The 24,540-nt window shown below is 43.7% G+C and overlaps 1 protein-coding gene and 1 long non-coding RNA gene across 11 annotated transcripts in view; both read right to left on the bottom strand.

The window, feature by feature from the left end:
* Positions 1 to 219: 219 nt before the first annotated feature.
* kank1a (KN motif and ankyrin repeat domains 1a) overlaps positions 220 to 24,540 on the bottom strand; it is a 42,941-nt gene continuing 18,620 nt past the window's right edge. Inside the window, exons 1-13 of one of the 10 annotated variants that reach the window (XM_081714111.1) lie at positions 23,004 to 23,266; positions 19,256 to 19,304; positions 17,445 to 17,567; positions 7,772 to 10,435; positions 6,159 to 6,305; positions 4,905 to 5,004; positions 4,558 to 4,752; positions 4,157 to 4,244; positions 3,143 to 3,362; positions 2,359 to 2,501; positions 1,806 to 2,006; positions 1,493 to 1,591; positions 220 to 1,157 (exon numbers count right to left, since the gene is read on the bottom strand). In XM_081714111.1, the coding sequence (XP_081570237.1) occupies positions 1,095 to 1,157; positions 1,493 to 1,591; positions 1,806 to 2,006; positions 2,359 to 2,501; positions 3,143 to 3,362; positions 4,157 to 4,244; positions 4,558 to 4,752; positions 4,905 to 5,004; positions 6,159 to 6,305; positions 7,772 to 10,435; positions 17,445 to 17,481 (3,957 nt within the window). In that variant the 5' untranslated portion in view covers positions 17,482 to 17,567; positions 19,256 to 19,304; positions 23,004 to 23,266 and the 3' untranslated portion in view covers positions 220 to 1,094. Of the gene's footprint in view, positions 1,158 to 1,492; positions 1,592 to 1,805; positions 2,007 to 2,358; positions 2,502 to 3,142; positions 3,363 to 4,156; positions 4,245 to 4,506; positions 4,753 to 4,904; positions 5,005 to 6,158; positions 6,306 to 7,771; positions 10,436 to 17,444; positions 17,568 to 19,255; positions 19,305 to 19,929; positions 20,133 to 23,003; positions 23,280 to 24,540 lie in introns of those variants that run through there. The other 9 variants (XM_027029223.3, XM_081714112.1, XM_027029239.3 and 6 more) reach the window with 9 other exon arrangements.
* Positions 12,242 to 14,858, bottom strand: LOC145657854 (uncharacterized). Its single transcript, XR_014123742.1, has 2 exons — positions 12,713 to 14,858; positions 12,242 to 12,382 (listed from the first exon to the last, which is right to left on the bottom strand). It is a non-coding gene; the product is annotated as an uncharacterized LOC145657854 (long non-coding RNA).

Here is a 24,540-nt window from a genome sequence, read left to right as displayed (position 1 = left end):
TGAATATGCAAGCAACCATCCAATTTGATCAGCGAGTTACCGGTTGTACCCAGCAGATGGAGACAACGCCACAATTCGTCATAGCATAGTTGCGCTTTAGCTTCTCTAAAACATCTTCTTAGGACTTCATACATTTCCTTCCGAGTTCAATCCTTTTAAACCTTAGTACCGATATTTGCGGAATGCTGCGTTTTACAATGAATGAAAACAGAAATAATGTGATTTTAATAACGTTTATTAAGTGAAAAGTCAGGAATTTTGACCATTTAAGTTTGGAGGAAAGTACCAAGTAGTCTGGTAGTTTATTTAACATACATGAAAATACAATTATTTGTCATAAAAACTTTTAATTGATAAATATTTGACTTCATGTTCTGTTAGGAAGTAAAGTACTGTGATTATTAAATAAAAATCGCATGTATAAAAGTAAGGACCACTTCCAATCTATGTATTTCTTGTGATGTTTAAAATGATGTCAAAAAATTGTAATCCAACCTTTCATACCTACTGCATATATCTACTGGGTCTTCGACAGAAGAAAATCAATTTACACCCAGTAGACAGGAAAACAGTCATATATACAGGCTTAAAATATAAAACTTGAGTTCTGGCAACACTGGCCAATGCTTGGAACTGATTACTGATTAAAAACAATAATCTCAAGAATCTGTATATAAATATGTTGGGACAATGGAAGAAAAAAAAAAAACATGGACATATATTATAAACGTCTATATCTACATTAATTTGAAGTAAGGCTTGCTCCAAATTCCAGTTTACATCAAAATTTGGAAACCATCATTAAGCAGGACGTTTCCTTAAACAACATCTCTTGCTGGTGGATTCAGGCACAAAAAAAAGTACTTTAGAACTAGTTCAGCATGACTCAGTGAGAAACCTATTCCTGACTGACAGATCCACTGCAGTCTCCAACCAGAAGAGAACATGAACATGGGACCAAAGGCGGAAAACGCGGGCCAGGCCATGTGTTTGCACAAATGCGTGGTTTGCTAGGTCACAGAATATACATGCTAGGCACAAATGAGTTACAAGGAGTAGCAGCACAGAATGGGTGGAGGAGGTGCAGGGCTTCTCTAATCAAACATGCCCCGCCTGGTGGGACTGGGAGACGTTTTCCTGCCAAGCCGAGGCGTTCCCTGAAGGAGACGACAGACACGCTGAAATAACAGTCTGTGCAGGCATTCCAAAGATATACCATCACTAAACACTCCACCATATTCTAGAGCATCTGTATTAATATTTGTTGAAGACTGTTCTTTTTTACATGATTTGTTCCCATTTATAAAAAGTGTTTTAAATGGTTGTATCATGCGGTCATCTGGCTGGATATACAAGGTATGGGTGTTATGCGTGAAGTATATTGGTGTCGGTGTCAAACCTGCATTAAAATAGAGGTGGCAGTCTAAATTAAACTAGGTGATATCATTTTCTGTAAGAATGTGAGCTTAAGTGGAGAAGGGGTGTTACATACTGGGGATTGCGCTTTGGAGAAGTTCACATGGGCATACAGCAACACTGCAATGTCTTTGTGCCCAGCCTCCAGAGCAATGGACAAAGCAGTACTTTCATCCTACACACACACACACACACACACAAATCAGCTGTCGGCAAGACATTTCTACATTTCTTGATATTGTTAACAACTGCAAGCTAGCAAAAGCCTTAGGCATAATGAAAGTGAAAGAGTGAACTGAGCTGGCCCTGATTGGCCATTGGCCCCACTAACACTGTAGGGCCCTTCACATGTGGGTGTGTTCTTCTGTGGCATGCATGCGCTCACTCACGTTGTCGCTGAGTGTGGCATCACAGCCTGGCTGCGCCAGCAGCAGCTTGACGATCTCCACGTGGCCATGCTCGCTGGCACACATGAGCGCTGTGGAGCCCTCATCATCCTGGATGTTGACGTCGGCGCCACAGGCTAGCAGGGCCTTCACCATGTCCATCCGGCCATGGCTGACCGCCAGCATCAGCCCCGTCTGACCAGCCTGGGGGTGGCGGGTTGTGCGGTAGAGAGGGGAGGTCAGCAAGGCTGGTAACGGGCTGGAGCGTTTCAGTTTAAAGACACGTACAACTAAGACATCTACATCTGTGGGCCAGCTTGAAATTAACCAGTTTATCAAAAACACAAATAACCACATCTCACATAAATAATTCAATATATAAAGAAAATAAATTAAGCAGTTTTTTTTTTTTTAAACCTCATGCAAAGGTGTTCCTGACTTCCATAATTTCATACTAGATCAGAATGGCAAAATTGTGCTTACTTGTTCATTTAAAAAAAATAGAATGCCAAACATTTTACCTGTCATCCAAAGGTGATACTGGGGTCACACTGACCTGGCTGGCTTTTGCGTTGACATCCCCTTTGCTGAACAGCTCCTCTACCACCCTCATATCTTTAGGGGACTCCACGGCAGCTAACGCAGCTAGCATGATGGGAGTGTAGCCTGCCTTGTTCTGCTGATTGACGTTGCAGACGTCTGTGACAAAAGAGGAAGGGACAGGGACGTCAGAGAGTGTCCAGAGGCCGCACTTCAAGTTGGTGCTCTGTGAGGAAGGCGCCTCCTTTGTCAGCCTTCAAGAGGGGGAGAGGCGCTACATGCTGGCTATTGAGATCACACGTCATTGAGATGAGGAGGAAGAGCGTTTTATTGCCAGAGAGAATGAGAGTGGACAATGGGGACAATGGAACACGGGGCGTCATAGTGGGGTGGCACAAAGGAGAGCTGACAACAGGCTTTGCTCGCTGAGAAGTGCTGGCAACTCATCGTGAACAGGGTATTCGGCAGCTGTGATTTGGGGGGGGGGGGGGGGGGGTCCATTTAATATAAAACTAGCAGTGGAGGAGGATAAGATTTCAGCCAGAGAAGTGATAGCAGAATATGTAATAAAACACATTCCAGCTGGCCATTCATGACTTTTTTTTGCTCAAGTTGCTGACTAGTTGAGATCTCCATCTTCACAGGAAGTTAATAGATATAGTGGCTAACAACGTGTGGTAATCGATGCAACATCCACAAACTACTAAATTCAGCGGTAAACAAGCTCCAGGACAGTATTCATAAAAGCAGTAGATTGCAGACCAAACACACTCCACCTGCTCCCATCATTCTGTCAGTACCTGCTTCCAGCAGCTTCTCGACGATGTGGAAGTTGGAGTGGGAGACGCTGTAGTGGAGGGCAGTGTTGCCGTTGCCGTCAGCCATGTTGACCACATGCCGCAGCAGGTCAGGTGAGATGTTCCGGAAGGCGTTGAGGTAGTCCTCCACTACAGCCGCTGTGGCCGTCTTCTGGCTAGACACGCGGAACCACTCGTGCTGCACCGTGTTCATGCACGTCCTCTGTGATGAAAGGCACAACATAGTGAGCAGCGGTTCTTCGCTGGCCATGGTAAAAACATTGCAGAATGTGGTATGGAGATTGAATGCAGCATTAGTGTTTTGTAAATATTCAGATGGGTGTGATTTAAGGTGGTAAGGACTAATAACGACTGGACTACGGTGTGGTTTTTCTAATGGAACCAACAATGTCTATGACTGTTTTATGAGGATTTTAATGACCAAATTCTCTACAAGCAATTAAAAAAAAGCCAACAGCTAACAAAAGGCAATTCTTTCATCTCCAACACCGGAGAAAACACTTTTTCAAACATGAAATCAAATCAAAACCTATCTTCAGACATGTCTACCTCACAGAGCCGGTTACCTAGTGTCTAAAGCATCATACTATAATTAGTCCACATCAAGTCTACTGTAGTTCAGATATCAGTACTGGCCAAAGGACTGCCAGCGTATGGATGGATCCAGCTCAGAGCTTAGCCTGTAGAATCAGTGCTGCTCGTTGCTGCTACAAAATGCTTTTACACTTCGTTAGGCACAGAGGATCGTCACCCCCTTTCGGCCTCAGGCGAGAAGCGGGCCGTGAACCATCCATAAGGCTAACTCCATTTGAAGTCCACCCTCGTCGCACAGGGTGCTCACAGGGGTTGAAAAAGCTGGTTTGTCTTGAGAGGAGAAAACTGTCTGCCAGAGACATAGCTGATGGTGAAATGGTATTAGGGAGATGGGATTGCGCTACATTAGAGGAAGCTAAACTGTTTTATCTAACTGGATTAGGAGGTAAATTGTTTGCTCACCACATCTTTGCTGGATAAAGCCTTGGGATCAGACAGGTGGGCTTTAAGAGTGTTGCATGCTGATATCATCTTCTCACTTAGCTCATGCCTGAAAGTTCAACAGAAAGCATTATACTCGTTCAAAGGACAAGTCCTAATATTAGCACACACAGTGTTCCCGTTTTAGGCATTTGGAAGAGAATATCTGTTACATCTGCATCTAATCCGAAAGGTCACAACATCTACTTCCTGCTTTGCACAATGTTCAGTCAGAATAATGGTCTTCATTTCTAACTGATTTGTGCATCACAACGCTGGACAGCAGAACAGTGGCTACTGTTTATGGCTGCTGATGGAGATTAGAGACTTACTTTGAAACTCAAAACCCTCTGGATCTCAGAGCTCAGACCTCTCGTTTGTACCTCTCTCTCGTCTCCTGCATTCCTTGGCTCAAATCCTCCACGTCTCTCTTCACATCCAGCACGCCGTCATCGCTGGACTCCTCTTTCCTCCTCTTTGTCAGACTCCCCACCATCTCCTTCTCCTCGTCCTCCTCGTCTGAGGCTGAAGAGCTGCTCTCCTCAGAACTGGAGTCATCGCTTGACGTTGTTTCATATCTGACATGAAAAATCAGAATTTAAAAGACTGTCTGTGTGTGTGTACACAAATAAGACATACAGTGTATGTGGTGTATATATAGTGTATTGGCTCAGGAAAAACAACATCTATCCATTTTTGGCTGATCTAAACATTCCTTTTAAACTCCTACCCTCCATTCACACCAACAAACTGCAGGTTCTTTTTGGTGCCGTTGGTGCCCTGGTGTCCATCTTTTTTCTTCATGATGGATTTTAGAGTGTTCTGACCACCTGCAAAGAAAGTAAAATCGATCAACTCAGCCTTTCATGCATTTGTTTTTCCTGTTATGAAACAATCTGTTAAATAGAATGACATCTTTCCAACCGGCAGCTTTTTCAGAGAACCTCATGTTCCATTATGATATCTACACATTGTATGAAAAAAGTAGCCAGCCTTTGAACCAGGTTTTCACTAGGCCACAAGGTGGAGGCCTCGGGAGCTTTTGCTTGCTGCTGAAGTGGACAGAAACAACCCAAACAAGCTGACACCAGGATCTGATACAAACCAGCTGTTAACACTTGACAATCTTGCTTGGCATGTAAAGTGAGCCATACAATTTTACAGAGATTGCAGGGAAATGAGCGAGCTTCCTCAACATTTCCAAAGACCAGCAACCACTAATCAAGAACACAAGCTGCACTTTGCCAACCTTTTTGGACACAAACATTTGGGAAGTTCCATTCTTCACAATACAGCAATAAAAAAAAAACAAATTTTATATCAGAAATTATGAAAGGCAAAACAATAAGCACCAGAGTCCCTGAATTCCCTGAAGTTTTTATTTAGGAAATACCAACAATGTTTTGGAGCTAAAATGCCTTATAGAGTCAAACGCAAGATCTAAAAAAAAAAACAAAAAAAAAACTGTTCCTGTGAGGCATAGAAACCTGTCCCAAACCCAAAGCTATCCCAAACATTTTAAATACAGACTCTGCAGTGCCAAATACCAAAGAGGACCTCCGCCTCTCTCCACAGAGACCGAAAAAAGAAGCGTTCTGTGAACTGCCAGAACATGCCCTGCACATGTAGACCCTGTCTGCCTCCTCTCTCCCTGTCTGCATATGCATACAGCGCAGGTAGTCATTACCCAGGTGTCTTTTATTTTGACAGGTGAGAGCAGAGCGCTGAGGTCTAGTGCACTAATCTGTTGTTTGTTCCTCAAACATGCAGCAGGGGCTAAGTCACTCAGGCCTCTCCATAATACAGCTATTTTGTTTCTTGAAGCAGACACAAAAAGACAAAAATAAGTGACTTGTATCCAAGCAAAAGCAACAGACAATGCCTTTCATACGGTATGATGACTACCAGTACCAAGCTTCGGTCTGACCAGGGGGGCCGGTTTTATTTGCTCTGGTTGACCAGTGTTGATGATGTGAGAGCTCACCACGCAGAGCAGTGGACATCTGCTGGTCCATGCGGCTCTTCTGAGGCACCGTGCTCTGCTCATTGCCAGCAGCCCTCTCACCGCACACGCTCTCGTGTGCATCTGAGCCGAGGAGAGAAGCAGGAGGTGCCGCGCTGGAGAGAGGAGCTGCGTTGTGTGAGAGGATAAGGAAGCAACACAAAACAGCTGATCAATTTTGAGGCATTTTTCAAATTCATTAAAGTTATACACTAAAAAATTTGCATGAATTTTAGAATGTGAAGCACATGTAGATTAATTAATATGACCATCTCTTTACCACACTGGCAAACACATTTACACTAGAGCATGGTAAAGGCAAACGCAAGTCAAGACAGAACTGCATCCACATTCACTAGTTTAATTACTAAGGCTCATTTTTCTCCCCAACTAAGTGTGTCTGTTCCAGTCTAATACGCAAATGACAGTCTTGCCTTCAAAAGGAATTTTCTTCAAATGGCAGGCAGGAACTTGTGAGGAATGGGATATGTTTGTGTTACTCTGGGAGGCACACAAACAATCCCAGAGATCAATAGAGTTGTATTTAATTGTTTTGGACAAGAACCATGAAAACAAATTGATTCAGGCCAACTGATGACTGCCAGTAAAAATAAATAAATAAAATTTAAAAAATAATTTTTTTTAAAAAGGAGTCATGCACAAGTCATATGTGGTTTTAGTCATATTTGTTTAAATCGGTTAACTCATGCATCATGATACCATTATTTGTGTGTTAGAAAAATGCTATCAGCTTTTAGCACGATCTTAAAAGATTACAGGACATTCTAAATACCGCATAGCTCACAAAAATAGGATCTTAAAAATGTTTTCAATTTATCTGAAAAAACAAAACAAAACAAAACAAAAAACTATAGGACCAGCTATTCTCCATTTGCTGGACTTATCTCCAAACAATTCTATTGTCTATTACATAACAGTGAAGCGCTATGAATCAGCATTAGCAGGAGCAACAACAATTAGGTACTGCATGCACGCTTCTGCCTCCCTAACAAGATGAGCTCATTGTTGGTTTATAGCCAAAGCCCCTCGCCCTGTGCATGTTTCAGGGTCAGAGATAGCTTTGGCCTGTCAGGTCCTATTAAGTCTGAACGGACAGGCACAGGATGAACTCCACGTCTAACTCGACTCCTTCTCCTTGCTAAACAAGAACTGGTGTACAGAGAATAAAAACAGCCTGAGATCACAGCCTCGCACTGAATCCGCATATTAGGGCAAAACTGGTGTCCATTCTTTTGCATCTGGATTGGCACAGATCCACAGTGAACATAGCCAATAAGGCATCTTAAAGTCATTTTGTAATATTACTATAGGTTTTTACATACTGTGTATTACTGTGCATACAAAATGAATGGAAAATGCGGAAATACATCACGTAAAATGCCTGGGAATAACACAAAAACAAGTTAAAGATGTTTAGTGTATTTGTTCATGACGACTTTGCGCAGCATGTATGTGCAACTATTTTAACAGGCATTTAATAAACGATATTATTTTAGTAAGAGCAAAACAATACAATTCTATCACAAACAGTTGCAAAGTTGTTGGGGTTTTTTTGTTACAAAAACATGGCTAACCTGTTCTGACATTACCAGAGTCTATTTGCAGCCCCCTGAGGTCCATATCGTGGAGTTCCTCAACACTACCGTACATCATCACAGAGTTGATGGATGATAGAGTGGTTACCAGCTCACTGTTAATGGAGCTGAACTGGAACTGTTGAGGTGGGCCGAAGGCATCCGCAAGCTCACTGTAGTTTTCAGCCAGCAACATCTGCTGCTCCTGAAGGAGCTTCTGAACTCTTTCTATGTAGTGGTCTAAGCCAACCCCAGTCCCAGCCTTTGCTTGTGATGGCAGTGCCTCCATAGCTTCTGTTTGTCCTGTCGCCACACTCCTCTCCTGGGTTTTGCTGAGGGGTTGAGAGGGTCCACATGCAATGTTGCGGGTTTTGAGGCCCACCAAAAAGTTTTCATTTATACTAGCATGGCCAATCCCACTCTCTTTGGTTTTAGATGAGGTAATTTTCTCAATAGACTCCCCTGATGCTGTGGTACCCACTGCAATGGAGCGGGCCTTTACTGTGGTTTGGATGTCTTTTACAAGACCTTCCCCAACAGCAATTGTGCGGGTTTCCAACGGTATAGTGCTCGTTTGCTTGTCTTTTGAGATTGGATGAGTAATTGTGCAGGAATCAGTGAGTATGGTGCTCTCTGTGTTTGTGTATTTACTTGCAGCCTTCACTTCTGTGTTTGTATGCTGCGAAAACACCATGGGCAAAACCATCACAGCTGAGTCCATTTTCCTCACAGTGTCCGTTGCTGTACCCTTACACAGGAGCTCTTTAATGGGACAAACCACTACATCCACTGAGCATTCTCCACATCCAATGGACCTGAGCTCCTTTTCCTGTTCAGGCTCTGTCTTATAAAGCTGTAAACTTTCCACAGTCATCTCAGTGTTGACTCCCACCTCAGACTTACTTTCTTCCACCCCCACTTTTTGGTGGCACATCAACACTTGTTTTCCTACACACTGATCCTGAACCTCTACACGTTCTTGTACAACCCACCTCTCCATTGGCAACTCTGGACCCACAGCAACATGCTTTAAGTTGGGTCGACAACAGACACCTATGGTGTGTGTCTGTGGGACATGACTTATGCTGACATCACTACACTCATGATGGTTCCCCACCCCTTGACTCTGTGTCGAGACCTTGGCCTCCACTGAAGTGCTGTACATCTCAGGCCTTGCCAACAAGCCCTTGTCAGTTTTCTTCCGTGAGCCAGCCACTTGAAGCTCCAGCTTGAGTTTTCCCATCTCTACCTCATGGGTTGTCTCCTTCAGTTGTACCTCCAGTCTGTAGATCTTTTCTTTAAGGCTCTCAATAGTCTGGTGCTGCAGCTCTATTTCAGCCTCTGCCTCAGTGCTAATGCCCAGCATAGCTTCGGTCACTCCAACTCCTGTGCTCCTTGTTTCCTGCTCCGTTCCTGTAGAGACATCCTTGCACCACCCTGGAGACTTTCTGTAGATCACCATGTCATTCATGTTCTCATCTGCGCCAACACCAATGGACTTGCTTTGGCAGTTCCACTGCCTTTGTAAGACATTTTGGTTTCTACTGTGTTGCATTTGGCATAATCCATGTTCTGGTTCCTCACTGCTATCTTGGATATTCCGCTCCAAAGCCCGCACCTCGGCGGTCAACTGCTGGAACTCCCGTAGCCTTTGGGAGCTCTGCTCCACATTCTCTGCCTCATCAATATGCAACTCTGAGCCTGAATGAAGCTGTGCCACTGGCTCGTACTGATCGGCACTGCCAACGCTGTAGGAACGCTTTCGGAAGCCCCCGAGTTGGCCCTGCCCAGCTAATTTAGAGTTTTTCATCTGTGACACCAGCTGTCTCTTTTCTTCCTGCAAGACTGAGATCTTGACTTGAAGGATTGGGATGGTCTTCACTTGCTCCTCAAGCTCTTTAAGGCGCTTGAGAGCCACCACCATCTGGTCACGGATATTCTGGAGGTGCAAAGGGCTAATGTTGGTCACTGGCGTGGTCAAGCCTGAGTTGAGTGGACTGTGACGTATGGAGCTGCCCATAGAGGAAGTCATATAGAGAATGTATTCACCATTGGCCAAATGACCATTGTGCTGCAGAGAATTCGAACTGGGTGAGATCTGGCTCGGCCCATATGAGCCTCCGTATGATGACAGGGAGCTGCTGGAGCCCATTCCGCTGAAGCTGGCCAGGCGCCTGCGGGGCGGCTCACCGACCGGTGGCTGCATGAGGACCCGCTCCTGTTCCAGCCGCCTCCGAGTCTCCATCAGCGTTTTCTCCACCAGGGGGTTGTGGCGAGGGAGGTGAGGTGAAGGTGGAGGTGGCAGCTGCTGCTGCTGCTTGGCCTCGGGAACGTTCAAAAAGGCCTGAGGGGCCTCTTGGACTTGGGCATTGTGACCCAGCGAGGCTAGCTTGTTCCGAGTTGTGAAGAACACCGGTGACGGCTTGCTTTCATCGCTATTGGAGGAAGACAAGGAGTCTGTTGAAGTCCACTCAGTCTGACCACCACTTTGAGGGGGTGGCACAGACCTGGGCAGTTTGGGTTTACGTTGAATGTTCAGCTTTTTGATGGTGTTTCCCCTTTCTATGTCGTCCACATACTTCAGGAAGTCCAGGTCTAGCTGATAACCATATGGGGTTTCCAAATAATAGGGAGCCTCAGACTCCTTGTCATCATCATCTTTTTCTGTGGAGGATTAGACAGAGAAAGTCAGCACTGTCGGATAAAAATAAAACAATTCTATGTACAATATTTACTGCTAAGTAGTTTAATGTGTTTTATGGGCAAAATTTCCTAATATTTTCTATATACTACATGGACACATACATTTACATAGACCATGGATTCAATGGAGTACATTTCTTTAATTTTGCACCACAGACCAACATTTTGTAAGTGTAAGAAGTCTTCCTCTAAAAGTGAGCCATTACTGCAACTGATCCTTTTTATGCTGTTTTCCATGAACCAAAAAAACAGATGGGTTATCGCTCTTAAAAGTGACTGTTAAATTTTATTGGAAACACTGTCATATTAGCCACTGACACATGAACAAACACTTGCAACAAATGCCAGTAATAAAATGTGGAAGCAGACCAACACATTCTACTTGAACGGGTACAAATATATTAGTATCTGATCAACTGAAATCAAATCAAGACTGTGAAGAGGCAAAATTACAATTACAGATACATCATTAACAAAGCCAAGTGTGCCATAGGCCTGATTCACACTTTCCCAGTGTTCCGAGTTGATGACTGAATAGGATTTGTAGATGGAAGTAGATAATAATGTGGGGCCATGTTTTTATTAGCAGGGGGTTGGGTTAAGGGCAAAGATGGAGAACAAACATTTTTCCCCTGCCCAAAATTACTTTTGGCACAATATTGCTGGCAACATGCATACTTCAATTTTGACCGCCCAGCAAACAAGGAACATATTGACAGAGGAAAAATGAACATTTTCTATCATATAGTAGCCAAGGACCATCAATCAACAATGCTCATCACATATGAAATTCCACACTAGTAACAGAAAGTTCCTGCCACAAGTTGCACATTGACCCTTCAGGAGCCAACCTACTGTTCAAACCATTTAAAAAGACCATCCATGGCTTATATAAACTGCAAAACATAAAAACACATCTTACTAAGCACTGCCTAAAAGAAACATGTTACATGTCTTCACCATTTGTGAATCATCAGCAAAGCTTGCTCATAAAGTAAATACTTCCACACCAAGAAAGGATTCGGGTAAGCAGTCTTCTGCTTATCTAATCCCTTATTGTTCAAGCCTGACTTACCGCATGTTAAACTGCAGTCCTACTTCAGAGCCCCACAGCCTCTCGCAGGCTGTAACGGATGTTAGGAAGCAGAACAAGCTGCAAGAAGGCTCTCTCGCGCATTGAGAACTTTCTCAACCTTCACCCCATAAGGGGAAAAATTCCACTATTGGTGTAAACCTAGCCAAGTTTAGCTCAGCTTGCCATAGGCTGGCTGTCTCCACCAATCACGTGCCACTTTCACTCTTCCTTCTGCCTCTGCTTATTGTGAAAGATTTCTTTAAAATGCTTCAAAGCCACTGCTCAAACAGGGAAACTATTTTTCAGGACATCATTTCAGGCATTTTTTTTCTGTCACACTAACAAATACAAAATCATCTAGATACACAAAAAAATAAAAAAACATTTAAAAAAAAGACAATTCATACAATTCATTTGTAGTGAATTTTCTTATCAATTGTACCACATTAAAAGCCTATATCCAGTTTTCTTTCAATCCTCTCAAATACCCTATATTTTCTTTTAAATATTTTTAAATTACGTGGCACAAAGGCTGTTTAGCCCCCCAAGACAAGAAACATTTTACAGTTCATGTGTTGCACTCCTAGCTTGTTAGGTGACTACAATGACAACACCAGAGACTGACACAGGACAGTGTGGTACAAAGTACCAGCAGCATGGGCAGATGAGCTCTGACCTCACCGTATACAGACCTGCCACACAGACGGAGCACCAGAATTGGAGCCAATAAAAGGAACAGGCGAGACAAGAATAATCCGTTGTCGCCTTGTCCGGTCTCGAATTACACGAGCCAGTGGCGACTGACAGACAGGAACCTCTTTTTAGTCTCTCCTCTGGGACATGCAAGATGTAAACAGTAATTCAATGAACAAATTGTTCGAACAAATTTCTTTCCTTAGTTTCTACCAGTAGAATCTTACAAAGTAAATGTAAATACAGTCAGTATAAAAACGAATGAATGACCACTAGCAGCAATTTAAAACACATGCATGTCTGGTAAACATTTTAACTACCACCTTAGTATTTTAGATTGGGGGGGGGGGGATGCACAGAATCTATGCTGCTTCGGATTTTACATGATGAATCAGTGCAAGAATCCAAATTAAAAAAGGCAGTACTTGTTTACCAGCTTATTTAAAATGCGTTTGTCATTTTATCCTCACCTGTTTATTCTTGGTCGAAGTTTCCTGAATAGGTTGCTTCAAGTAAAGGCACAGTTCCTTTGACAAGGAATATGCCTAACTGCCTGTTTGAAGGTCATTGGCTAAAGTACAAGTAATGGAGCAATTTCAGCCAATAGGCTTTCAGACAAAGCTGACCCCGAAGATAGCTCCATCTGGATGAACAAACACACCAGACCGAGCGGCACGATTGTGTCATCATTGAGTTGTTTGTGAACAAATTTAGAGGCCTTTTAGCCTAAAGAGGTCTGACAGCCCCATGTGGGTGGACACCAACATCAGGACAATACCGTTAGCAAGCTCAAGAACTCAAAACAGTTCCAGCAGGAGACACACAAAAACAGGAACTACCCAGTGGGACTATGCCGAGCCCTGACCTCTTTAAAGGATTTTTCTTCAACCTAGTTAAGCCCTAAGGTGTAATCATAGGTGGGGGGGGGGGGGGGGGAGATGGTTTGGGTAAATTCCTGCTAGTTTTGAGCAAGGTCTGAGATGTTTTACTGTCACTGGAGAAGAGTCTTTACTGCAGGACGAGCAAACCATGTTTATGTAGGAGCCATTCAAACACACTGGTATGCTTATGTTTTCCTTAAGGTTTTGTTACCAAGTAGGAGGGTGTGACTGGTGTTGGCTAGAACCTGCGAGTAGTTACAACTGCCCAGCTGCAACATTAGTGGAGAGCAATAAACAGACAAAAATAAAGAGTTAGCCTTAGTGTCCGAGACTGCATTCTCCGTTTCTTTGCACAGCACACAGAAACAGGAAGAGACACAGTGGAGCCAGACTAGGGCTAGGATGATACACTACCGAGCACACACTCAGCCTTTGCCATAAGGGGAAACACTTCAGCTCAGCTCGCCATTGGCAGGCAACCTCCACCTATCACATGCCACTTTCACTGCCTCCGTTTTGCCTGCCTCAAGTGAAAACGTCTAAAGAATGGGAATGAAATGCAGCTAGACACCTTGGATCCTTTTTTACCTATAAATCTATGCTACTGTAGGTATTGAACTATAGCCACTCTCATGAGTACATCTGAACTACATGTTTCTTTGTGTTCAGAAACTGGTACTTTTAATTCTATTGACAATGATCTTCTCTCACACTACAGACCAAAATGCTATTTCTCTGCAGACCAAGTCCCCGGTACACACAGCAAAGACTCAAAGAGCTCCTATGTCACCTTGGGCAGTGGAATCTGCCAAATGTTTGCAATGAAAACAAAGCACAGACAGACCTGTTTCTTTCACGATGTGGGAGAAATCACCACATGCCAGCTCATTTTACAACTGCAAACACTGTTTAAGAGGCTTCTTGAACTTGGCACTTCACACCTAAGACCCTCATGATATGTGGGACAAGTTAAATAATATCATGATGTGAACAGATTAGGAAAAGAGCTTACTAGTTTTGCTTTTTAACTTTCTGGCCTCAAAAACAAACATCAAAAGATCCTGAGAGAAAAACTCCCTTACACTTAAAATGCCACAATCCCAAATTCCATCAGTCCACACTACCTCTGTAAATCAGCAATGAACTGAAGTGAATGTGAAGTTTCCTCTGAACTGAAAAGCAACCGGCAGTTTATTTGAGCAAACCCCAAGCTTCAGTTTAAAATGGACTACAAAGACCACAATGCTTGTTGCACTTTAAAACGGATCATGTCCATAAATAATTCAGACACCTCTGATTTGTGTAGCTGGTGCAGGACAGTGTTAGAAAGGATGGTATGTCACAGTGGAAAAACAAACTCTCAGGTTTCTTTTCTTTAAACTTTTCAATATGTGAAATAAACCAAGAACAAAGCAGTTTAAACATAAAAGAAACATGAAACTCAAGGATCTATACTGACCAACCTATATAATAAAACATGGATAAAACAAATAGTTTAATCTGTTTATCTATCTAATCCAACTTCAGACCAAACAGCAAAGTGACACCTGAAAGTCTGGGGGTTAGATTTGCTGATTACAAATTTCCAACACCAACTAAGGCTATAAGACAATGTATTCAAAAGAAAAATGTGCTACAGTTTTGATTCCTATTAGCCATAAGCACTCCCATTTATTCCCAAAAGCTAAAGAGCTCTGCACAGCATGATACCACAGTAATCAGAACAGAAGCGCATTCAGTTAGACCACCCTCTCCTATTCACCCACCACTGAATCCACACGGCAATGAATATAATACTCCATTTAGTGACAAGTTCTGGAGAAGCACTGGTGTTGCCGGTTACCACCGAGGCAGGCAGGCAAGCACGCACGCACACACCCACACACACCCACACGCGCGCATGCGCACACACACACACACACACACACACACACACACACACACGCACACACACACACACAAACACACACGCACACGCCCACGTGCACGCGCACACACACACGCACACACACACACACATACACACACACCAATACAGGGGCCCTTTTTTCCCTCCAGCTGGCCTGGTATTTCCTGACCCAGCCCAGGGAAACCACGTCACCCCGCCGACGTTTAACTGCCACGGGAATCCGCATAATCCTGAGACCTCGGGAACAAACAAGCAGGCTGTATTGCACAACAATAACTGACACAGCCACGGTCACCCAAGAATAGGACCGGGGGTGCAGGAAGTGGACCAAAAAAAGTGGTGCGCAGCGGGGGAGGACGTTCGGCCCATCGTGTTTAAACACGATGTGGGATCACAGCACTTCCAGGACCAGCGCCGGCCCGGCCAATACCAACAAGAGCCAAACCAGACATTCAGGAAAGCAAGGATGTGAAAAGTCCACTAAGCTTTTGTAAGACATGTCACTCAGTGGCAGGGGTGAGTCATTACCCCGTTCCCTTGTGCATGGAGCTGACCATAAGGTAGCAACTAAAGCACTTACAGGCCTTGGCAGTAAAAGTGTAGTGTAGCACATTCGATGGCCTGGAAACACCCAAGAGACAGCGGCAGACACTGTGGACCAGGTTTGGGATGATGACTAGACCTTACTTGATGGCTTTGGGGTTGAGATCAGGGTAAATAGCCTTAGAAACATTAGCTGTGACATAGCAGTTGGGAAACTAACGGGAGGAGACTATAAATGGTTGCGGATGGCTAGAATGGCTACAAATGAAACTGTGTGAATGCCATATGTTAAAAGCAAAACAAACAATGCCTGTTTGTAACTATGACAACTGTGCATACTGGCTACATGCAAAAATGGTGGAAAACTGGTTTGCTGCTGAAGCGCCTTCAAAGCTCACTGCCAATACAAATATGCTGGTCAAGCCTCTTAATCAAGAAAAAGGAACGCGATATAGAAAAATCTATAAAGTGAGCAACTCACTCTCCTTTTCGTATACACTCAAGATTCAGTTAGTTAGATTCACAGTTGGCATCGCTAAAGCAGTATCTATTGAGTTGTTTTTTTTTATTATTAAAAAAGATGATAAGGACAACCCATCATATCTGTGGCTCATCCACATACAAATGCACTATTGCAAATGTATATTTTGGTAAACTGGATATGAGCAAAACAAAAAAAAAACCCCATCATACTTGGTGTACTATGTGTGTTGTGCATAGGGTACTATGCAAATAATCACTCAAGTCTTTGTACAAAAGGTCAAAGGAGGTTGGGCTCAAGATGACATATTTCTGGTGTCCTTTCTCTTGGTTTTTTCTTTCGTGCGAGCAGTGGGTGGTGGAATGTTAGGAGGCGCAGGTATGAGCACAGGACTGGGCACAGTGGCCAACGTGCACTTAGCGCAACACTGCAAGAAACCCCACCTCTGTCACATTCAAGCACGCGCTCCATGCAGATGAACTTCATACATGGAGTGTCCAAACCTGCTTAAACCCATTTGTGGGCTAGCCAGAATTAATTCTGACCGTGCTGGGCTGAAAATACATCATCATTTGTTAAATGTTTGTTACATTTTGCGCAGTGCTGTTCTGAACAAGACTTACTTTTGCCACCATTTACAGAGCACAGGCAGCAGCACTGTTCAGTATTCATTATTGAATTCATTATTGCTGTGAAGAAATTCCAATACTCATGTCTGGAGCTACGAAACTATTAGCATTGCTGTACCATGTCTCCAAGAATAGCACTGGATGAATTATTCCACTGGTCTTTGGCACTGACCTGTCACTCGGCAGTGCGAAGCGAAGTATCAAAGCTTAATGCGAGTGATGGCATTAAACCTGCTTTTGTTTGTTTCATGCATTTGATTTATTGACTCACTAATCATCATATGTTCATCACCTGACTGTCGCATGGAAGACACCCAAATGTGATCAATTTGCCACACAAGCAAGTTTATCTACCTCTCGCAACGACCCACTTAATCAACATTCCAATCATTCAAGATTCCTGGCGCCAAGGAATGGATCAAGGAACAGTGAGATAAAACAACAACAACAACAACAACAACAACAATCCTTTAAAAAGATCTTCAGAAGCTGGTTTTGATTGCCCTCAAAAAGCACCAGTGCTGCAAAGAGCACTGTTTATACTGGGTCATGTGACTGACACACAGCCTTTTTGAAATGTAGTGTTGAGGCTATTCTGAATCATAATAAAGGCATACAGATACCCCTGGAGTTTGACCCCTCAGCACAACTCCTTTTTAGTTACAGAGGCTGTGTGATGAACCGTATGTGTTTTAGGTCTCCATCCAGCACTGCGGAACAGAAGATGAAGGTACTGTTTTGAGGGGGAAGGGGCATTACCTGCGTTGTTTCCATTAAGATGCGCGGTCTGGGACATGGCTGCAGCAGGACACTCTTAAGCCCACGCAGGTGCAGAACGGGATCATGCAAAGGCCATGCAGCAAATCCAGTGTAGCATGCAACCTGCCAACAGGACACACACACACACACACACAAAAAGCAAGGGGGTAAAAGATCATGCCGAGCTCACTTCAGTTGCCATTAGCAGATGAGGCCAAAGTCTCACAATGCTTTTACACGTTGGAACAGAATCAGTGTCAGTACTTGGCATGCTTTTAGTCTGTTGTTTTTAAGAAAAGAGTGGGCCCTTCACCCTTTACAGCATGTACGTTTAACCACAAGGCAAATCAAGGCAGAACTCAGGGAACAAATCTGAGTCAAAGCACAACACTGATAAGGCACACGTTTAAGCACAAACACTTGTTATGTGTAAACACCTGTCAAAGTTCTTCTGATGTTTTTTGTTATTAATGCTGCTTTGTGTAAAACACTCACACCATCCAAACACAGCTGCCACTATTCCCAATTCTTCTTATTTAGTATCCTCATTTATTTTTGTTTTCAAAATGTATTTCTGAAGGTCAAAAAAAGATAAATATGTTGAATTAATTTTTTAATGGAACATTTTTTTTTTATGGACAAGGGAGAAATCTATACCCCCCCCCCCCCCCCCCAAAAAAAAAAAATCAATGTTCCTCTTTACAAAACTAATGACCTTTGAACCATGAAACGTTTCAGTCCAATCTAGCAGACACAAACAATTCCATTCAGCACCTTTCTGATGCTGTGTTTGCTTACACAGAGACCCAGCGTCGTATGTATGGAGGAGCTTGGTCAGTGGTAGCCTCACAAGTGAGTACAGTAGAGCCTTCTTTGCCTTTTAAGTGCTCAGCAATGAAAGAGGGCAGCTTTTTAAACCGGCAACTGCAAATAAATGTGTTGAACTTTGAAAATAATGAGGTAAAATACACACTCCAAGATGTGGGGCAACTAGCTTTCCGTTCCAAGCCAACTCAACAGCTATTTTATCTCACTTGTGAAAATAAACAAGGGGAGTGAGGCTGACATGAATCCAACCAATCTGGGAGCTGCATGAAGCTCTCCAACCGCCTGATGCTGATCACGACCATCCACTCAACTGCCAAAGTCCATGGGTAACTGGAAATGTGGATGACGAGGAACGGAGCAGTGGCTCGGCAGGACTGCTTAAACTGCGGTGGCGACGCAGAAATGTGCGGGGCAGATAGAGGTTGAGCTCGTAGCATGGTCTGCCTCATACATTCCCGAAGGAAGAACAGGGAGCAGAAGGAGCAGAGGGAGGCCATGAGATCATGTTCTCTAAAGAACACTTCGGAGAAATACTGCCTGTACCTAACAGTTTTTAAAAAGTACCGGAAGGTGGTCCTCAAGTGTCAAATGTGGACAATGCACACAACATGCAAAGATCAGGCAAAAAAACTGTTACCAGCAAAAAAAATAAAATAATTAAAACATTTTGAAAAATAAAATAAAATAATTTAGAAAAAAGCACAGAGATGATGTAATGACAAAGAGCAAAATTGTGTGAGCTACACCCTGCAGCTTTACGAACCAAGACGTGTCCTTGAAACACATCAGAAGCACTGGTTTCCATATGTTGGGGGGGTGGGGGGTTGCATGACACCCCCTTGACAACCCCCACCACTCTTTGTGCCCCAACACACTTCTACTTTCTGCCAAACATGCCCCATTCAGGCAGTGGGCTGCAGGATAAGGAACGGCGTGGTCAGGCAGCCATGCAATACACCAGATGCTCCGCAGTAAAAACTGACCAGAAATCTCCAGGGTCTCACACTCCATGACTCAGAAGTGTTGAGCTGGCTGTGGTGTTGGGGGGAAGGGGTGGAGGAGAGAGAGAGAGAGCGCTTTAAAATGCAACTGTCACTCTCCAACAAGTTTACAGGAATCATGAAAATAATCATAATAACAGGGTCTAAGCTAGAATGCAAGTTAAAGAAAAATCTTGCAACACAAATAAATTTCATTACTTTATTAACTTAGAGTTTAAAGGTGAATTTATTAATGTAAAATAACCTGCCAGTGCAGGGCTTTGGAAGGTAGAAAGAGAGGGAACTTTATACTGAAAGATCTAACTTTGAATATGAGAACTACAAAATGTCATGTGGTATTTTCAACTCAAAACTGATGATTATTTTAAAACTAAGGTCTTCCAGAAATACAAAATCTGTTACATAAAAAAAGTTAAACTATGAAGGCTGGGTTTTCTGGACATTTAATCTGGACCCATTTTAAGTCTAGCCCTGAACTTAGTTACAATGTATGTCTGTGGGGATTTAAAACTAGTAATCCTTTCTAGTCTAAAAAAGATGACTGAAAAGGCCCTATTCACCCCTTTGCATTAAACCAAATTAGACAAATCACAGGCTGTAACGATTTACAATATGGCATTCTTTTAAATCCCACACACAGAGCAACATGTACCTACCTTTCTTTTTCATTCTATAATTCCTCCTGTTCTGCAACAGGTAGGTGCAGTCTGTCCACAAACCTACCTAAAGCAATCCCTTATGTGTCACTGCCAGGATTAGCCAAGCTGCTCGGATGACAGTGACATGATCTCGGTCCTATATCAGGAAATGATGCATCCAGGCTGGACAGATCGGCACACACTTCGGCAGTCTTCAGCCAACAAACCCCCGCCACCCACTCCCGGTACAAGAACCAGACAAGAGCCTACTAGACCAACATTAAGGGCAAAGCAGAAAGTTGGACTCGACCAATGCTGAAGGTGTGCTCATTGTTTAGAAGATTCAGACTGATCATCACCTGTACAACCCAAGTCACTGCTGGAAACTTTGTGAATCTCTGCAAATGCAAGGTCACACCCCGAACACACCTACATGAACAACACCTCTCTCACAAAAGAGCAACAGTGGCTGAGTTCAGACTTGACTATGAGAAGGTTCGCAGTTCTGTCCCAGGATACCCCGTTCCCTTCTATCGCAGGAGCCTCAGTGAGTGGATGTCACAGAATGCCTCAGACTGTCAGTGGGTGCTGCTTCTGGTCAGGGACCAGGTGCTCAACTATTCCAACATTATTACAGACATCTACGAAAAGCAAAGGAAGACAGTAAAAAAAATTCTTCTAATTTGTCAATTTTATATAAAACAAAGACTAAAATCTAAGTAATGGCATCTTGACATACTACTAAAATTAAATGTTTATTTTGATAAAGTAGATGGTGGTCTGTGGGAGACCAAATTCATTCCAGCCTGAGTGCAGCAAAGCATGACGCTGAGATAATCACCACGTGACGCTGGTGTGCTAGGATGGTACATCGAGGTGGAAGTATGCTAGCGGGGGCCCCTAGCACAGGCCATGTCTCCAGAGAGCTGAAGGCGAGCTGGTGGGATAGTGGTGGGATCACCAGACAAACCCGCCCTGGCAGGTGCAAGAATCGTGCAGCGGTGTGTAGGAGAAGAGTGGGGGGGGATGGGGGATTGTACTGCTTCACGAATCATGAGTGCACGAGCACAGTGGATACTCGCATGCCAGGGGTGCAATTCTCTCAAAGAAGCACTAGGGAAATTTATGTGCGAATACAGAGGCAGAGGCATTCTTGCAATAGTTTCTTTTGGCTCTTCACTGTCATAGCTTGTTCGTCACGCAGGGCTGCTACTGCTGGCGTGCTCATGAGAGAGGCTGAGTAGAAAATTAAAAGCACGCACACCCCCACCCAGATTTGTGTTGTCTAAATTGGGGCAGGTTTTGCAACGTCTGTACTTTGTTTTTTACGTGACTCAAAGAAGAATGTCACTACAAAAAAATTTGAATACGTTGAACAAGTACTTTACAATCACTGTCTCTCCATAAAACTTTCCTCATGATTCACCGCCTTAGGCAGCAAAGCTGAAATGTCAGACTTGAAAGAGCCCGTGGGTAAAAATCATCTGAAAGCAATGTACGGTGTATATACAATGTCCTTTATGTAAGTGAAACACCCTGATTTTCCTGTCCCTCCTCCCAGATTGGCTACAAGTCAGCAGCACTGCACCCACATCAGAACTCACACGGGCATATCAAGCCCTGTAGTTAATTCAGATGAGACTTCACCAGGGATCAAGTTGCTCTGCAAGTCTCTGGGGAGCACATTTCTCCATGTCAATCTTCAAAGAACACGGGCCTCCTGGGCTGGATAATTGCACTTCGCACTGTCAAGATGTCAAGGTATAAACACTTACGTGAGCAAAGTAGCATGACCAGCTATTTCAGCTATCCCGACATGGAGGCTGAGATGGCTGGGAATAAAGTGAAAACCCCTGGACAGGGTGGGAGAGGTTTGAGAGCTCCTCACTTACAAAAAATGCAACCGTTCTGTTTCATCTTCTAGTTCTTGCACGGGGGTGGCACTGCAGGTCCGTTATTGGCACGGAGCATGGACGTTCCAGGTGTTCCGAGTGAATGACACAAAGCCCAAAGGACTTGTGATCAGAGCAATCATAAGCCCAGAGGAAATACAAATACGGATGGACATCCAAAAGGGCCACTGGTATGTGGCATCCAAAACCACAATTACATCATTACGACACATTTTACCACATCAATGCTACTTCTTAATTATTCTCAGCTACTTGCTGAAAAGCCTTTTTCGTTTGTGGCCACTGTGAAAAAGGTTTGCCTGGAAATCTTCTATCACTGATTTTATAGCTTGCATCATTGTTTCAGTGGTGGAAAGAGCATGTTTGATGTTTACATATAAACACCGCCCTTTCCTCCGCGTCAGACGCTACCCTTCCATTGTTTATGAAAGCGAGGCAGGCACGGACTGACCGGCAGCCGCTCGGCTGTGAAAACGGGCAGCTGGACTTCATTAAAACCATCTCCCCCTTGTCCAAGGGAGCAGGGGCCGAAGAACTTCAAAAATCGAGAGGGGGGGGGGGGCACGCACACCTGTGCGTTTATGTTAACCTTTCTTTGGCAGTCGAGGCCCGACCCAGGCCAGAGCTCCGGAGTAACAACCATGCTTTTATCACCACAGCAACCATGCGAAACACCCCTCGTCCCCAATCCCCACTCCCCCTGCACTGACCTCCTTCCAAATCCAGCTTCAAAGTGATAATTATCCCGACAAGTGAAAAAGAGAAAACTGAGGTACCAGAAGCAAAGGAGAGTTTCTCCCCCTCCATTGTGCCTTTCTTCTCTCCTTATTCTGCCCTGAATTACCTCCTCTCCACTGAAGCCCTAGAAGGTTCTTTAAGCTCAAAAGCCCTAACAATTACTACAGCATAAGCGTGTTGACTCTAAGCAAGGCGAGACAATTTTTGAGCAGATGCCAAATCTCAGGACATAGCAAAGTATTAGGTCTAAAGCCTGAAATTCATTACATCTTGCTGTTCTTCCCACTAATCAAGGTGGCTAGCAAACCACCAGTCTACTGAATAAAAACTGTGCAGCAAAGCGCCTCTATAAGAAAGGCACTACTGTGGCCTTAAATCATAACGGCTTCTTTTTTAAAGCAACAAAACATCCCAATACCTTCAAAAAATACAATACGCTACCTGACTCGTTGGAGGAACACGCACTAGTGGTACCCGAGTCGGCCGACATCTACTTGTTGGAGAACGCAGACCTGCGTCAACCTTGAAGCTCTTCCACACCAAGGTCAGCGTGCACACAAGGCTGCCTTAAACCTTTGAAGTGAAGTGGATGGGCTTCACAAAGTGGACTCGACCCCAACTTGAGTCAGCTAAATATACACATCCATTTGAGCCATGAGGAGAAAACAACTTAATCATAGCCATGGTCATGCAAAGCAGAATCAGAAGCACTGTAAAGCCTATTTCTGGCATTATCACTGCCATGCCCAGACATATTAGCCATAAATGGTTCCCTTGGGGCAAGTCTTTAAATATATCCAAGTGTAGGCAAAGAGTGTGTTTATCAGTCAAGTGGCCAATCACTTGTACATCAGAATGATCCTGTTCCTGGGCTTCACAAATGCTTGAGCTAGCACTTAAAGCACAGCAGGGCAACGTGTGTACTCTTAGTTAAAGTAAATAATAACACCCACACACACACACACTTTAACCGAAGGCAGCTACAACCTAATCTAATGTGACAGGAAAAGAAAAGTTTTTTTTTTTGTTTTTTGTTTTTTTTTAAGTTTTAGAAGGAGTTATTGTGTGTGTTTGCAGTAATATCCAGGACCCAATGGCTGAGGATTAGAGCACTGGTTTGGAATCCCCACCTCCAGCCACTAATTAAGATACATGGTTTATCTGTTTGAAGGGCTAAAACTATAAAGCAGGCAAACACACAAACGCATGTGTGTCTAAAGAACTCAGCACTCAGAGCAGGACAGCTTCAAATCCCAAAGAACGCAAAACTTAAAGTTCTCCAGAGAAGCACACTGATGGTCTAGTTCAGCTTAATTACAAGCTTAGATGACAAGAAAAAGCCACTTTAAAAAAAAATTCCCAGAGCTATGCCTTGAAGAAATTATTGTGATTCTGTCGGACAGGGCAGCTTTAAGACACAAGGAGGATGAGAGTAAAAGCATTTATGCTAGACTTCCAACCCATACTCCAGATAGATTCCTTTGACGATGCACCAACCTGTCAGAGGAAAGAATGCGTAGAAGCTACAGCAGTACATGTCTTCTCTCAGCAAAAGATGGACCTTCTCTTTCTCTCTGTCCCTCTCCCTCACGCTCTTTTCCAACAGAGTGAAGAGACAGAGCCAAAATGACCTTATTTTGCCATTCAAGTCTAACTGAAATATGGCGTGTTGATTAGGGTACAACCATTATCCACAATGTAGTGAGAATTTAAGAGCCATAGGGTGAATTAAGTTGTCTGATGCTATGCAGGGCTGATATCCCAGGAGTAAAGTATGTTGGCAGACAGCAAAAGGTTCATTTGAGTGGACTGCTTTTTCAAATTTGGCTGGCTATTCTCGGACAACACTGCCATCTAGAGGCAATAACTCATCAGCATACCGTTTGAGCCAAAGCACAGACCAGCTACCTGTCCATTCATACAATATACCTGTTGTAGAGAAGAATCTTAACACAGGGAAAAGAATTAAGCCTGATGT

This window comes from Electrophorus electricus, chromosome 5 (genome assembly GCF_041902795.1).
Source record: "Electrophorus electricus isolate QZ-2024a chromosome 5, ASM4190279v1, whole genome shotgun sequence".
Classification (NCBI taxonomy): Eukaryota; Metazoa; Chordata; class Actinopteri; order Gymnotiformes; family Gymnotidae; genus Electrophorus; species Electrophorus electricus.
Note: the sequence above shows the minus strand (reverse complement) of the source record. Positions and strands in the feature narration are given on the sequence as shown.